The sequence below is a fragment of the Diadema setosum genome, chromosome 11, assembly GCF_964275005.1.
Source record: "Diadema setosum chromosome 11, eeDiaSeto1, whole genome shotgun sequence".
In the NCBI taxonomy this organism is placed as follows: Eukaryota; Metazoa; Echinodermata; class Echinoidea; order Diadematoida; family Diadematidae; genus Diadema; species Diadema setosum.
Genome location: NC_092695.1, coordinates 12,203,256 through 12,219,724, shown reverse-complemented (window position 1 = coordinate 12,219,724; position 16,469 = coordinate 12,203,256). Strand labels below are relative to the sequence as shown.

Genomic DNA, 16,469 nt, shown 5'->3' with positions numbered 1-16,469 from the left:
AGAATCATCACTGAAGGTGATTAATACCCCTGCCCCTAGTGTCGCTTTATAGTATGTGATGTCATGAGGGCAATGACGTTAATACCAAGTTTGTGCACTTGTCTAATTGGAAACAGAATAATTTTAGTTTACTGTACAATTACGTACAGAGTTGATACTGAGTTCTACAAGGTTTGGGTAAAAAGTGTGGTTACCATGGCAATGCATTATACAAACACAAGGGACATTTTGCACTTGGTAACTATACTTAAAGACCATCATACAAACCAAATTTGACCTTCATAGCTTGAATGGTTTATTTTGATACAAAAATGAGTGGTTACCATGGCAACACATTTTCCTTACACTAACACATTGGTGTCTTGCAAACCTACACTTCCAGATCATGATACATACTAAACTTGACTTAAATTGCTTGAATGATGGAAAAGTTATTCGATCTGCAAGGTTTTGGTAAAATTGTGGTTACCATGGCAACGATTTGTGTGACAAACACAAAAATTATGTGTTCCACATCTATACCTCAGGGCCATAATGCCTACCAAATTTGATTTCAATTGCTTGAAAACTGTGGAAGAAGTTCATTCCACAGGATTTTTAAAAAAATGCGGTTACCAAGGCAACGCATTGTCCGATACAAATACAAAGGACATTTTGCAAAACTACACTTAAAGAGCATCATACACACCAAATTTCACCTTCATAGATTAAACGGTTCAATTTGATACATGAGTGGTTACCACGGCAACACATTTTTCTTACGTATATTAACACATTGGTGTCTTGCATAACTACACCTCCCGATCATCATACATACTAAATTTGACCTTAATTGCTTGAATGATGCGGAAGTTATTCAATCCACAAGGTTTGGTAAAATTATGGTTACCATGGCAATGCTTTGTCTGACAAACACAAAAATTATGTGTTTCACATCTATGCCTCAAGGCCATAATGCCTACCAAATTTGATTTCAATTGCTTCAAAACTGTGGAAGTTGTTCACTCCACAAGATTTTGAAGAAAACATGCCGTTACCATGGTAACGCTTTGTCAAGTACAAACATAAAGAATGTCTTGCATAACTACACCTATAGATCATCATAGATACCAATTTTGAAATTGATTGCTTAAATACTATGGAAGTTATTCAATCCACAAGGTTTTGGTAAAATCATGGTTACCATGGCAATGCATTGTCAGACAGACACAAAAAACATGTCTTGCACATCTATACCTCAATATCATCATTTACCCTAAGTTTCATTTGAATTGCTTCAAAACTGTAGAAGGAGTTCGCGACGCAAGATTTTGCAACAGACCGACCGACCGACCGACCGCCCGACCACCCGACCAACATCACGTTGATTCCTATATACCCCCTTCACACTACGTGTGGCGGGGGTATAATGAATCTAGACCTTTGTATACGATGACACACTGTATCACTGACAAGCTGCGAGTTGTAATCCTCCCTTATGTACATGTACCTGTTCTTGCAAAGCCACGTTATTTTACACTTGCATATTGCGAAGACTTCAGCAATACATTGTAGTTTTAGTACAGCAAAAGTATTGTTCAAGCACCCAGTAAAAGTACATACTGTAAAAGTGGAAATTTTCGCGGTGTTGAAATTTTCGCGCATTTCGCGCAACCAGAAACTAGCGCGAAAATAAAAACACGCGAATATTTTTGCTTGCCATACGTTCCTGTGCGTGATGTCTTGATTCCGCGGAATTAAAAACACGCGAAACTCTTCTGATCCGGCCTAACGCGAAAAATTAGTCGCGCGAAAATATCCACTTTTACAGTAGTTCTGATGCACAGACAAATGTAGTTTTACCAAACACAGGAGTCGATACTAACTTTTTTTTTTCTTTTCTTTTTTCTGGTGGCGTATTCCGGCCACTAAAACCTTCAAAATTGAAATATTCGTCAAAAAAAAAAAAAAAAAAAAAGATGTACTGGCCTGATATAAAACGAAACATTCTCAATCCATTTGACTCTTAGTTGCCTGATCAGGCCACAAAAAGAAGACCTTTTTTTGGAAATTTGGTGGTCTGACATCAATGTTTGGTGGCCCTGGGATATCCAGCCACATCTAATACTGAACCCTGCAAACAAGACTAAAACAGAATATTGTAACATTATAGGATAGATTTGATGACACATCTGCTTCCACTCTAAACATGAGGGCACATTTTGCAAATGCAGACAGTATGGTATGACTGAAAACATGTCATAATGGAAAGGCTATTGATAACAGTCACATATATATAATTATTCACAACAAATTAGACTGTTTTAGCAACTTTTCAAAAATCCTCCAGGAAATGTAATATCGGTATAAAGGTCAAAAACTTTGCTCAGCATATGTATAGCTATTTTGTCTTAGCAAGCTTCTTGGCACTTGACTTTTGACTTGCAAGTACATGCCATCCACATCGAGTTCAAAAAGATGTAGTATTACTAGAGATAAGGACTGGAGTACTAGTGCCATTAAATTGATGTGATTATTCCAGGAGTAACAGCATTGTTATCACCAAATAACACTAAAACACTGAAGGCAGCCCTGTAAACCACTGAATATTATTATGGTACACTCTTTGAGGGTGTCATTACACTGATATTTTTAGAAATCATATTGACCTTAACTAGATATCACAAGTGTTTCTGAAACTCCTTTTTGCACTTCTATTGCTCTTTTCTTTTTTGTTTTTGTTTGTTTGTTTGTTTGTTTGTTTTTGGTACTTTCATGTTGTTATATGATTATAAAGTATTTCTAATACTTTTATTCATTCAAAGTTAGACTTCAGGATTTGATTTTTTTTTCGTAAATGTTTGATCAGCAGAGATCGTGCAGAAAGCACAAGCAGCAAGTTTTGCACACGGCATACTGTCTACACTCACACTTCCATGTTCAGGACGCTACATTGTGCTACATCCTGGCATTGTAGCTGCTGCATGACAGGAGTGTAAAGGATCCAAAGCTTAAAAAGAAAGTGCATTGAAGATTAGTCATTAGGGAACAGCTCTCTGTGTAACTGTTCCAGTCACAAAGTGAACCAGTCCAAGACCAGTTGACTCCATTTGTAAGGTAACGCCATGCTTCGTTAGTCACAGACGAGACTGACTCACTTCTGATTGGACTGCGTGTGTGTGTGTGTGTGTGTGTGTGTGTGTGTGTGTGTCTGTGTGTGTGTGTGTGTATGTGTGCTGCGTCTCTGTGTGCATATCATATACAACGGATGTAGGCTAGTGTGAGTGCATTCTTCAGCCGAGTGCTCGACATTCTGCCTATCCAACACAGGTTACCCCCAATGCCTTTCACAATATCCTACAGACAACATGCCCACTAGAGGGAGCCCTACTGCCTGGATGGGTACAGTGCGTCTTGGAGTTTGGGATTTGGCCAAACTTACCAAGGTACACTGTGGTACACCCAACAATTATACTGTGGTATATGAAAGCTTCTCAGAAATTTTTTTTTCTCTCTCTCTCTCTATCCTTTCCAGGAAATACAATTGTAATGGGAAAATGCTAACGAGAACAGAAAAGATCATCTATGTGCTTGTGTAAATTCAGTGCTAGCAACAATCTCCCTTAATTACAATTCAGATCTTGCCATGGGGTGCAAGTAACATCAAAATAGAATAAATACAAAAATTTGAGGGGGTCCATTGCTTTACTCTCTAAAATATTACTTCTTGATAGAAACAATACTCATTGCCTAAATTTGTATACAAGGTGTATGTACTGTAGCTGTTCGGCACAGAAATTTTCTTTCTTTCATAAATGTGTGAATCAATGGAGCAAATTGTATGAATGATACTCCACGAGTTATTAATATCTTGTGACATTTCTGCTAAAATCTTTTCACTATGCTTTATACATGACTGCTTGTCCATCCATAGGCAGGACTTGTGCAGACATTATTACTTGTATTAAGTCATATCAGCTTTAGTGTGAAAATGTGGGGCTACTACAGCTGTAGTACTACCTTACACTATTTCACTTCTCCATACCATGGACCAGAAAATCAAATACCCAAGGATGCCTTGGCTACAAAACATTCACAAAGTTTTGCAGTCAAAACACATCTCAAGTGTCTACAGTACTGTACGAGCTGAAATGTTCGCGGTGGTTTTATTTTCGCGAATTTCGCGAATCGCCTTTGAACCGCGAAAATAACAACACGTGAAAATAACAACGCGCAAATAAGTAAGTTCAGTTAGACCCTCGCAACCGCGAAATTAACAACACGCGAAAATGTCCTCCGAGTAGCAATTCGCGAAAATATCTGTACGCGAAAATTTCAGCTCGTACAGTATGTGACCACGCATGTATGACGATACAGTCCCTCCCCCCCCCCCCAACACTTGTGTCTTCGGTGTACAAGTCCAGTGAAATGCTGAAGAGTTCCTCATAATTACTTGTGACTTAAGTGTTAATTGGTCTCATGCATGTATATACTTTCCACTTGTTTTCTGTAATGTGCATGTAGCTGTCAATGCAAGTTTCAGTGACATGACAGTGCTTACTAACAGTGCCTCATCTCAAAAATACCCCCCCCAAAAAAAAAAAAAATAAATAAATAAATAAAGACTGACAGGGGAGTTCTTACACTGGTTATACAGTCTTGCAGTGTAATGACTTCAAAGCATTTCTATGCTATTAAAAAAACAGAAAATTTTCACATGCATGAAATTTTTGTGAATTTCACAAGAACTCAAGATTCGCAAAAGTAAAATACTAAAATGTATGTGAAAGTGTTTGTCTACACAATACACTGAACATCAGTGGTCATATGCAAAAGTTTCATGCCACGTAAAAGGTCGTCCGCTCCAATTTGCGAAAGTTTCATGCCGCAAATGTTTTTGGTGTTACGGCTTTCAAGTTTCTCTTCCACAAAAGCCAAGCTAACAGATGTGGATGTTTCCATGACACGTTTCAAGAGCACCCTCTATGTTGCGCTGTGATACAGTGATTGTAACATGGAGGATTGCGCACTTACAATTAAAGACCCTGAGCATGTGGGGATTCAAGGAGTGAGAAGACGGGTCACTTGATATTCAAGAATCCCTGTCAGCTACACTGTGTACAGCTTTACCACTGACCTCTATGTAATACACACACGGCCACAGAATCTCAACTGAAGTTGACCATTACTGATGGGCGTACACTTTGATACAGATATTCGCTGACCGGTGCTATTCATGGTTGTCGTATGTACCCTGGTGGACATCAAATGAATAGCACCTCCCATGATTCCCCATGCTACTGCATCTTTCACAGTGCAAAAGAGGATAACTTAAAAGTGGGCAATATGTTTCTCTCAAAGCAAAGGCGAAAGAATGGCCATGCAAAGAAGTCCTCAACAAATATGTAAACATCATTACATGTATAAGTATCCTCAAATTTCACTGGGGACGGGCGATGAACTTGCACTGAATATTAGTGGAGAGGCTAAATTGATGTACGATGTAACTTGAATCACAGCTAAGTAAGTTAATTAATTTGCTGAGGTATGTACTGAGGTCAATGCACTCTGTATGTACAAATTTATGTAAACTTGTGGGAGAGTGGACAAGGCATAAAGAGCAATTAAATGCAAGTTAATACAAAACCTAAATTACTTTATATATGATATGAGTTAGAATATAACATTAATTAAATTACGTAAGGGGTGTTTTCATCAGACTGAAGTTCAAATTAACAGTAAAAGATGTATATTTTGTGGTCTGGAAAAAAACCCAAACAAACAAACAATACTACAAATGTGTGTCTTCATTAGCATGAAAACAACACATTTGGAAAATTAGCCTGAAATGGAAGCATGCGTACTTTGCATCATTACTCAGCTCAGCAAGCGGTTCTACAGTGGTTTCCCCAGGAGGTCCTACAGTACATGTATGATGGCATCAAGAAAATTTTGAACTGATGGAGATGTTATCCAAATAGCGCACTCATTTGTGAATTAGTATGCTATTTTCAAGAACTACACAGTTTTTTGGGGGAAAATTTTCTCGATCAAATAGCGCACTATTTGCATCTTCATTGCACAAATGGCAGGTTAATTTGACATCAGGCTAATTTCCAAACCACAAAATTGCGTGCTATTTTGACATTTTGGTCTGAGGAAGACAGGCCTATAGAGGTCCTCTTGTATGTTGACCACACAGTAATACTGTTTTTATGAAAAAATAGGGAAATTGATGTTGGGTATCCTACTTTATCATTTTCATTCAGGATTAACAGAAATGTAGATGAGCTTTGTAAATTTAAAGACACTTGATAGCTTTTTGTTTGTGAACAATACTAATGTTCCATCTTACCATTCAAAAAAAAAAAGAAAAAGAAAAAGAATTTGGTGGTATTCAGGACATAAGGAAAGAACTGCTTTAATTTGTAATGTCACTATGATATTGTTTTGCATATTCTGATAATTGACCAGAAGTAACAATACGCTGTATGTGCAATGTCTTCAGAAAGGAAGCAAAAAAGGTAATATAAAGCTACCTTCAGCAATTCAAGATCTTCTCCGAGTGCATGGGTTGTGGGGGGGGGGGTGGCACCATCTCATTAGTTTGGAATAGAACTGCATAACTTCCTTTAATAGTCAGATGCCAAGAATACCTTTTTAAACAATAATCATGTTTTTTTTTATTGTGAATTACACGTTGGTAAGAGAAAGAGCATGGTGGGATGCTCCGTCAACGTTATCTTTCCATGTTCATGATGATTATGTTCCCTATTTTTGGCGTACAAAAAGCATTCTGGTGGTGGCGGGATGGTTCTACAAAGTGCCAGTAAATCATGATCAATGACAGCACTGATTCTTGCTTTTTTGAGAACTTGGCATCATATGAATGAACATCTACATTTTGTCTAAAGATCACATCAGTCTTAAGATTCTCCCTATAATGCATCATCTCCCGAAATTTCAATGGATACACAATGCTTCCAGTGAAAAAAAGACTATGTCTAACTCTTCCCAAATAAAATGAAAATAAGACAAATTCATATTTTCCGAACTGGTAACAAGTCCGTTTCTTTTCAACCCCCCCCCCTCCCCTTTCTCTCCCCTTCTCTGTTTCTTTATCTCTAACGAATCATTATTGGGATGCATCAAAACTGCCCAATAGAGCCAAAAGGATCTTGCATAGTTTTGTTGCCAACTGAGTACTTAATAAGCTTTTCCTAGATTAATTTATTGTTTAAATCACCATGATTGAAAATTTCACTAATAATTACAATTTCTTTATGATCATTGATCTGTCAAAAAAAAAAAGCAATAGCAGTGGTAGATTTTGTTGGCCAATGCCAGACTGGTCACTACACTTTATTCCACACATCTGCTCCACCTACTATGATACCTCAGCAACTCCTGTGTTACAGCTTTGAACTTTCTTTTGACCAGCCATTGAGGTACATGTACATTAGTGTACTTTACAGGTAAAATAAGAATGACAAGGTTTAGATGTCTGCCCCAACTGCCCTCTCCATGCTGTATCATACCATCCTTATGCCAGGATTATGTGCTTTTTTGTTTTCTCTTCATTTTCCAGGGAAATAAACATAGGAGATGCATAATTATCATGCACAAATCATCCCACATCAGTTATACTGTATTTATTGATATGCCATATATTTAGCGAGTCTAATTTGTTACGAATCGGGACTTCCCAACGATTTCACGAGTGGTTAAATTCGCAATCATGGAGTATAATCCTGCTGAATGGAGAAATGCATGTGTGCAGATCACATTCCTACAAGGATCAGAGTCAATATTTTTGGGTGTCTTTCAATTCGCAAATAGCACCTGACTAGCAAAAATAAAAACTTTGTGAAATATTCAGCATGTACCGTAGTCATTTTCATTTATTTGTCTTTCTATCACAATATTCTATCACAGAAAAGTCTAGTAACAAACCTGTAACTTACTAGCAAATTATTGTTTCACACACACAAAAAAAAGAAGAAATTCATCTCACTCCCTCTGCCAGTATCTTCTATTGCACAAATCAATAAATTATTTGTTTTCAAACCTATTAGGAATTCGCTTCATACAAGCCTGTAAAATAAAATATATATCTAAACACACCAGAAGAAATTAAACAAAAAAATGGTATCTATTGTAGGAACATGCAGCTATCCCTTTTCAGGAATCCTCTTACAATTCATCTTCTTATTTATTAAAATATCAGGGAGAAGAAAATTGTTCAGGTGTGAGTTTTTTCACTTTGTCTCCCTCTACAAATGACATTTATTAAGATTGCAACTGCTGATCTACAAATTAACAATCACGTCCGAAAAAAGGAACCAGTGGGTGTCGAACCCCCCCCCCCTTTTGAATAATATCTCGTTTTCAAGAAAATTGTTGCATGAAAGAATCTCGGGGCTAAAGGTGTATACTTTGCTATGTATTTTATTGTGTTCTTTTTCCAAGGTGGTGGACCAGAATTGATCTGAGTCATAAGTACATACTTTTTATGTAAAAAATACAGGCATGATTGAAATGTTGAAAACATAAAGTAAGTCATGCATGCTGATTCTGTATTTTCACTTTAAAAAGACTCTGTAAAAATTTCTGTCCAAAGATACACAAAACTTGACTCCCTTTTTGAAGAATATTCCAACATTTTTTTTTTTTTTTTTGAAGAAAATTCCAATGGTGTCCCACCTCACATCCAGCTGGACCCCATGGAAGACCAGCTTAGTGTAGCTGAATATGGGCTATCCAGCCATCTTCTTAGATGGAAATGAATGAACAAACAAACAATCAAACAAACAATAATATCAAAAACTACGTACAGGTACTATGAAATATCAAATCAGTATGACTTGACATCAGTAGTAAAGGTAAACAAACTGCATTTCATTACAGATGCACTTTCAATTACACCCAACAATTCATTCTGATTAACATGTTAATGTCTTTTTAATACTTTTCCTAATGTGACTATTCTTTTGTTACACCACTCAAAAGACTTATCTTTCATAAGAATTGGCTTTTAAATTATGAAACAAGTACTTTTATCTACAAAAGTGGCAATGGCCAACAAAAAAAAAAGAAAAAAAAAAAAGAATGCTACTGATAGACTGTTTTCCTCACATTCTGTGAGAGGATGATAGTGAAATCAATACTTACACTGTATGCATCCTTACCTGGTATTTTTTTATTCATTTTTTTTTTTTTTTTTAGATAATTGAAATGGTTTAATACAGAGCAAATTTGTGAAAGTACTGCCCATTTCTTTCTTTTAGCTGATAACATAAATTCCACTTGAAAACGGTCTGGCTGTAGGCAGCCATCATTCCAGGTGGTAGAAAAACCAAAATAGATTTGTAGATTCATAGCTCTCAGTAATCTATAGCAAGTAATTCACAAGGACAATTATGAACATGACACTGCTCCAGTGTTTATCACACAGGTGCAAAAAATTATGAAAGTTATTCATTTCTTCAGGCAGGGACATGAAAGAAGGCAGATTGTTCCACCAGCAAATGCTTAAAATTGGCAAAATAGAGGTGAAGACCTCTCCAGAGCTTTTATTGTACAGCACTTCAGAGATGTGCATTTTGCATGAACACACAGACCTATAAAATTGTAGTTGCCAAACAACTTTAAACAAATGACCATACTAATCTAACAAACTATACAAATGGCCAAACTATACAAATGGCCATACTACAATTGTCATGTGATATCTCTCCATGGAAGGTTTCCTGTGCCTCACTGCATATATAATGGCATATTTTGCAGAGTGTTTATTTTTATGAGTTCAGCAAGTCAGGTGCTTATTGTAAATTTAGCAACACACGAAAAACATTAACTGTGATTCCAATATGACTGCAACATGCACAAAAACATCTATTCATTACTGTACTCCATGATCATGAATTTACCCACTTGCAAAATTGTCCCGATGTCCCAATTTGTGAAAAATTAGATTTGCTAGATAAAATATGGCATATACACTATTCTTATTTTACTTTAACCTTTTTTTATTGTCAAGTACATTTACAGTCATCAACCTCCTATCGCTATACCTGTTTTGTTTTGTTCTGTCATTTTAATATGTATTCAACTAGAAATAATTTTTATATATATGTAAAGTAAAAACATTGCTTAATGCCAGTACCGGTACAATTTTTTCCTTGCTTTCCCGCATGGTTTTCTTTCTTTTTCTTCTTCTTCTTCTTTAATCTTTAAAGGGCTATATAATGCAGCCTATCACGAAGATATCATTTTCGAAGTACAGAGTTTAGTTCAAAATGCACATGCAGTACGTAAAGGTCTTAGTAGTATAGTATAATAATGCACTGTATCAATATCATTGTAGTTGTGCTGTCGTTAGTTGACAATAAGACCCTATGCAAACATTACTGATACTGAATAGTTGGCATAACATGTTTGATCTCTTGTCAATTTAGAGTGGACCTACATTAAATCTTAAAAACCACATGATAATAATTACATGCTACAATCTACATGTAAAGCTCCCGGGTAGAGTTCCCAATGGGGAAAAATAATAAGAGCAGTTGCCTTTGAACAGAAGTTGCTAGTTTGTATGTGCACGAATGTAGAACACGATTGTTGGCACACAAGACATGTTAGATTTGAGTGTTGAGTGTTGAGTGTTGTCCACCAAATGCAATGGGCCCGATGTTTGTTAGCTATGCTGTGCGCGAGTTCAAGACTCGCACAATAGTGCATTGATCAATCAGCTGTGAGCTTGAAGCTACGCTGCCAGCAGCATCTCCGCTATACTAGCCAAGTACAGGTACGTACGTATGTACGTACATGGGGGGGACGACGGGCCGGGAAGCAGAATACAATGGCTGCGATCGACAAACAAAGTGTAACAAAGTCTGCCGATCCGATCGTGTCTGCTTTCGCGTTATCACTTGTTAAATTGAGAAGAAAGCTCTAGCATGAAAGTACACACGACCACAGCAGATACGATACTAAAACAGAAAAAGAATTGACAAACATGAGAATGTACACCATGGACTCGCCATGAGCTCATTTACAGATAAACAAGGCTCAAAACTAGTTTACATCCACACATCATATTGGCTATCGACCAGTCCGTTGGCAGTGGCCTCGCACGACTCGTAAACGGGGACACACGCCGACGGGCTGGACGCGATGAAGTATACAACACCTACGTGCGCTGCTGCACATGCAGGAAAGGATAAGTTAGTATGCTTACCACAACTTGGGGTTGATTGCGGCCCATTTCGCAGTTTGAACAGTTACCGTTGGATTCAGTTTTAACTTTTGACTGTCCACCCTCTTGTTGCTTTACATTCCTCGGTGCCCTCTTATTACGGTTCTCAATATTTCGTCTGTAATAGTCGTCGGTTTCCTGCCTTTCCTGTTCCCGGCGTAGAGGATTTGCAGCGTCAAATCGCCTCTGAGCAAGAGCAGTGTCTCTCCTTAATTTGTCGAATCGTTCTCGTAGTCGGTCGATTACCTGTTGGCTTCTGGGCATGGGGGACAGGTAATCCCCCATAGTATCCTGTAGAACCACTATGGTGGCAAATCTTCCCCAAAACAACCCCGAGATTCTTGGGGCGAGCAGTTTCTTCGCGATCTATTAGTAACTGGCTTCAATAAGTTCGAAGAGTCCAGCCGTGTAATCAATAACACTAGTACAAATTGTTACATACACATTCTACGGATTTCGCACACACGCTGCGGTGTCGTGTGTGTGTGTGTGGCTACCGAGAGCTCACGTCACAACTCTAGCGCACGCAGGCATCATGCGGTACCGTTGAGGCCCTGCGACCTCCAGCTTGTTTCGTACCACCACCATACTGGCCGATGCGTCAAAGTAGAGTTGAGCAGAAAAAAAAGGGGGGGGGGGGGGGGGAGTAGCGTTGTATGGAGATACAATGTTGCCAATCTACTAATGTGACTTTAAACAACGAATATGATTGGTATGTCGGCATGCGAGTGTCTAATTACAATGTACGTATATTTCTGATGTCTAATGTCTTAGCAATAATGACAACAAAAATCTGAATGACGAAATGTGGGAAGTGACAAAAGCACAGAAGTAGTTTTAAATCCGAGGTAGTCATTTTATAGTAAAAGACATAGTACGTAACAACTTGCTCGCATTAACAACTCGTATGATATTGCTTTTTTTTTTCAAATTTATTTCAATCAAACTTGTAAAACAAAGTCTGTACATTAAGTCATTGCTGTTTAATTTATTAAATTGTTTCGGATTGTGCATTTCTAATCTCAAAAACTTCACAAAAGTTTGTCGAGATGATATTGCACGTCGATATACACTAGTAAGCAGAGATCAATGGTCCAAATATAGCCATTGAGCTGTTCGCTGCCCAGAATCATGCTATGGACGGCGGTATTCAAATTGGCAACATCACTTGCGGCATCCTACTACACTTAATGACGTGCCTGATTACACACTGCATATTCATAGATCGTGCCGCCTCTTCGCGATCCGATCCCCGGAAGACGGTATGGGATAACCCCCGTGTCACACACGCAGCTAGCTACAGCTCTGTATATACGGCACGGCACAACTCCACTGTCAATGGGAGTTGATAGGAGTGAAAGAACCCGTGAAAGAGTCGTCAAGCGCGATCTATTTGTCGAGACGAATAAAACTATTGACTAGCCGCTCAATGTACTACCTATAACATGGCACGTTTGATAACTCATGGATTTTTACTGTTAATGTAGTGTTTATCCATCCAAAATAGTAGATCATGCACGAGAAAAGTGATACGTCACTTTTATCAGCCAAGAAATCATGAGTAAACACTAACCAAATGCTAACGGGAGTATATACCAGATACATAGGCACAGAGATAACTTGCGTGTTCTTGAGTATTGTAGGCCCAATGTAGGGCATATGCTATACTATATACTACAAAAGTTGGCCTATTAGTAAAGTGTAAATGCAAAGCTGAGGTTTCCATTCGCTGGGCTGCAAGATTTTGATCATCGTCCACACTGCCATAGGTCCTATGGCGGAGTATGAGTGGGAGAGATATTTTATTTGTAACTGTATATACATCTATGTGTGGTTGCTCCTGTAGGCTAAATGTTCGGTGTATTTTTTCCAAGTATAAATCTTCTACTTCCATGTAATACAAAAACAAGTTGCAGTTCTTTGTCATCTTGACTTGTTCTTGTTGTTGTTTCCACATTGTCAAACTTCACTTGGTATATAACTCCAGAGCTCAAAAACTTCGAATGAGTAATCATAGAGCTACAACGCGGGGGCGGGATACTTCAGTGAACTTTGCTTCTTTGTACGGACTGCTCCGACGTATGCACTTCTCTACACTTGCACAGAAACGTGTAAATGCATGTATGACAGCAGCGTCGGTGCAGTGTCGGGGAAACCCGGCTTCGGTAAACCTGATGACTAATGTTCAGGATCTCTAAATTTCGTCTAAAACGTGCATATATAGGGTAAACCCAATACATGTTGAATCAAAACTCTTCTATACAGTCTACCAGAAGATTGAAACAAAGAGTCGAATAATGACGTCAGTGACATTCCGTGAATCAGTGCCATCTGCAACTTAATTGAAGACTTATTAGCGGACACTTCCAAGTGTATATATACACAATAAATTTTAGTATACATTTAGTATTTAACATATAGTTAAATACTTTTACACATAGATATATCCCAATGTGAAACAATCAGAGTATAGACACTGAAACAATTTTTGAGTATATCGATAATTGTCACGTTGGATCCCAGGGTAAAGAGATGAGATGGGGGAGAGAGAAAGCAGACAAACAGACAATTTATTGAAACGATTCGACAGCATCCTGCCTTCCATTTCTATTGTATGCTTCCATCCTTCGACAAAATTGAGTTGAATCCATCCTATAACCTGCATTCTATAATCATTTTGTTGTATTTTGAGTCTCTTAATATTTATGGCTGTTCAACGTAAAGTTACAAATTCCTAGTACAATATTATTGTCTTAGCAAATTAAATCGTTGTCTAACGACATTATTTCAGGTAATTTTACACATAAGATAAAAAGGGGAGAACCAAAAGAAACAGGGAATATAAAAAGACATAATATAGAACACAGGCCAAAAAGTGTTTTGACTACGATATTTGCAAAATCAATAGAACTTCAGTCATTCTCTGTTCAAATGAACTTTCTTTCCCTCGGATACTAAATATTATATAGCCTTTAAGTTCATGATGGAGGCCTATGTTGATAAAGCCCGAAATGTCCAACAAGAAACAAGAAAGTCAAACAAGCCTCGCGTGTTTTGGGCTGTTATGTGATAAATGCAATGATGTCATTCTGAATTATTCATATTCATTATCAATCATAATTTTACGTACTTTTTCATATTTCATGCGATTTCTCATTATCTCAAAAAGCTAACAATCTGAAGCACCCTCTCAACCAAAATGATATGTTCAAATTACCAATTCACTAAGTTGCAGATATAACACTAACCCTTGACCCATTATTAAATTGAATTTGAATTGAATCATAATTTGTTTCTTCTATTTCACAACAAAATCTAATGCATATATCACTGGACAAAATAATCGGGATTATTAAAATGCACTTCAAAACAGCACTCGGAGATAGGGGGTCTCGCACTCACCTTATGCGATATCGCAAGTTCACCTCTCCCCTAAATACTTAGTATATACGTATATTCTTGCAGACTCTTGCAGACACTACAAACTTAGGGCATGGGGGCAGCTTTGAGAGCTGATATGAAGGCATGATGTATTTGCGTATTTCGTCACATTGATAAAAATACCTGTAAAGTACATTGTATTTAGACAATTTGACTATGCAGTTAAATGATAAATAAAACTTATCTATAATGTAAAAACTGCCCCAGTTCCCCGCCCAACCCTTGGAGCTATAATACTGTATGAATAACCTTAAAAGTGCACTCACTAATGTATTTACTCAGATTATTTTTAGTCTTAAACAATTTTGGGATTTGGGGTGAAAAATTTGACCACAATATTATAATGTTTTCAAGAAGAAGAAGAAAATGTGTTGGTCCTCCCCCCCCCCCCCCCCCCACAGCCCACGCCTGGATCGGCCACGAAGAAATTAGAAACTTTCACTTCCCCACTTATTTTATTTACCACAATGCAATATCAATACAGTAACGAAGGAAATACGTGAAATTAACAATACGCATCACAGATGAAATTAAATTAAAATTAAAGTTGCAGGAAACGGAGGAGACGCGAGGAAAAGCTTTGCAGACACCAATCTAATTACGCATAAATATATCACTAAATTAGTGTATCTCTTCTGGGAGATTTGTAAAGATTTCTACAAATCTCGGGGGCTTTGCCTCTTAGAGCCCCCAGGTGAATGAATTGAATGAATGAATGAATGAATGAATGAATGAATGAATGAATGAATGAATGAATGAACTGAATGAATGAATTGAATGAATTCTCAAGAAGAAGATGAATATTATGTACAATTTAGGTCCATTTTTGGAGCCTCCCCCTCCTCCGGGTTTCGGGGGACCCCTGGCTCTGCCATGAACGAACTTGAAACTATACAGTCATCAATTTACTAACTCGTAGTATTAAATAATCTCTTTCACTGCTGGTTCTAGAGAAGAAGACTTTTAGATATTCTTTGATTTGGCTGGGGGTTGGGGGAGCACTGTATCCATTTGAACGAATTTGAGATCCTATCCCCTATGGGTATACTACCCAGTGGCGTAACTATGGGGGGGGGGGGTGGGGGCACGTTTTGTTTTTCGTTAAAAACAAAAGAAATTAAAAAAAATGAAATGAAACCCGGAAGTGGAACCAGAAATATTAGTCACGCCCCCCCCCCCCCTTTACAGAATTCCTGGATCCGCCCCTGTTTATAGGATAGATCATTGATTTTGCAGTGTTGCTTTACATACTATAGGGGGTAAAATGCCTTGCATTGCCAATATTAAGACTTGACCTGGGCTATTTCTAACTTTTCCATGTATATAAAACACAAAACACAAACACAAACACAAACAATTAGGGGATGCTCTAAAGTGCAGATTTTGGACATCCTTCCCCCGCTTGGTCACTTCGACGCCCCCTCGCTGGTCATACCTCCCCCAATCATGAACATAAAATGTCACCCTTGACTATGGCGGATTCGGGGGGGGGGGCGAACCGGGCGCCCCCCCCCCCCCCCTTAATTTCCAAAGCGGAAAAAATAGCTGCAAACGGCAGTTTTTGGACTGTAAAATGTCAAAATTTCCAAGCTCGCTCGCTTCCCTCGCTCGCATTTAATCATTATGCCATTCTCCTGATGTTGCTGCTAGTAATTTGTCGCTTCACACCGTCATTCCATGATCCACGTAACGAAAACTTACAATGTTGCTCAATGACTGCGCTGTGGAATGTATCACATTCTGTTATGTATTGTACTCACACTGACAGTGCACGCACACACGCGCACACACT

General features: G+C 38.0%; 1 protein-coding gene across 1 annotated transcript in view; it reads right to left on the bottom strand.

The window, feature by feature from the left end:
- The window catches only part of LOC140234939 (uncharacterized), a 62,673-nt gene extending 51,152 nt beyond the window's left edge, over positions 1–11,521 (bottom strand). Inside the window, exon 1 of the mRNA XM_072314979.1 lies at positions 11,219–11,521. Within this exon, the coding sequence (XP_072171080.1) occupies positions 11,219–11,521 (303 nt within the window). The remainder of the gene's footprint in view (positions 1–11,218) is intronic.
- Between the last annotated feature and the right edge of the window lie 4,948 nt (positions 11,522–16,469).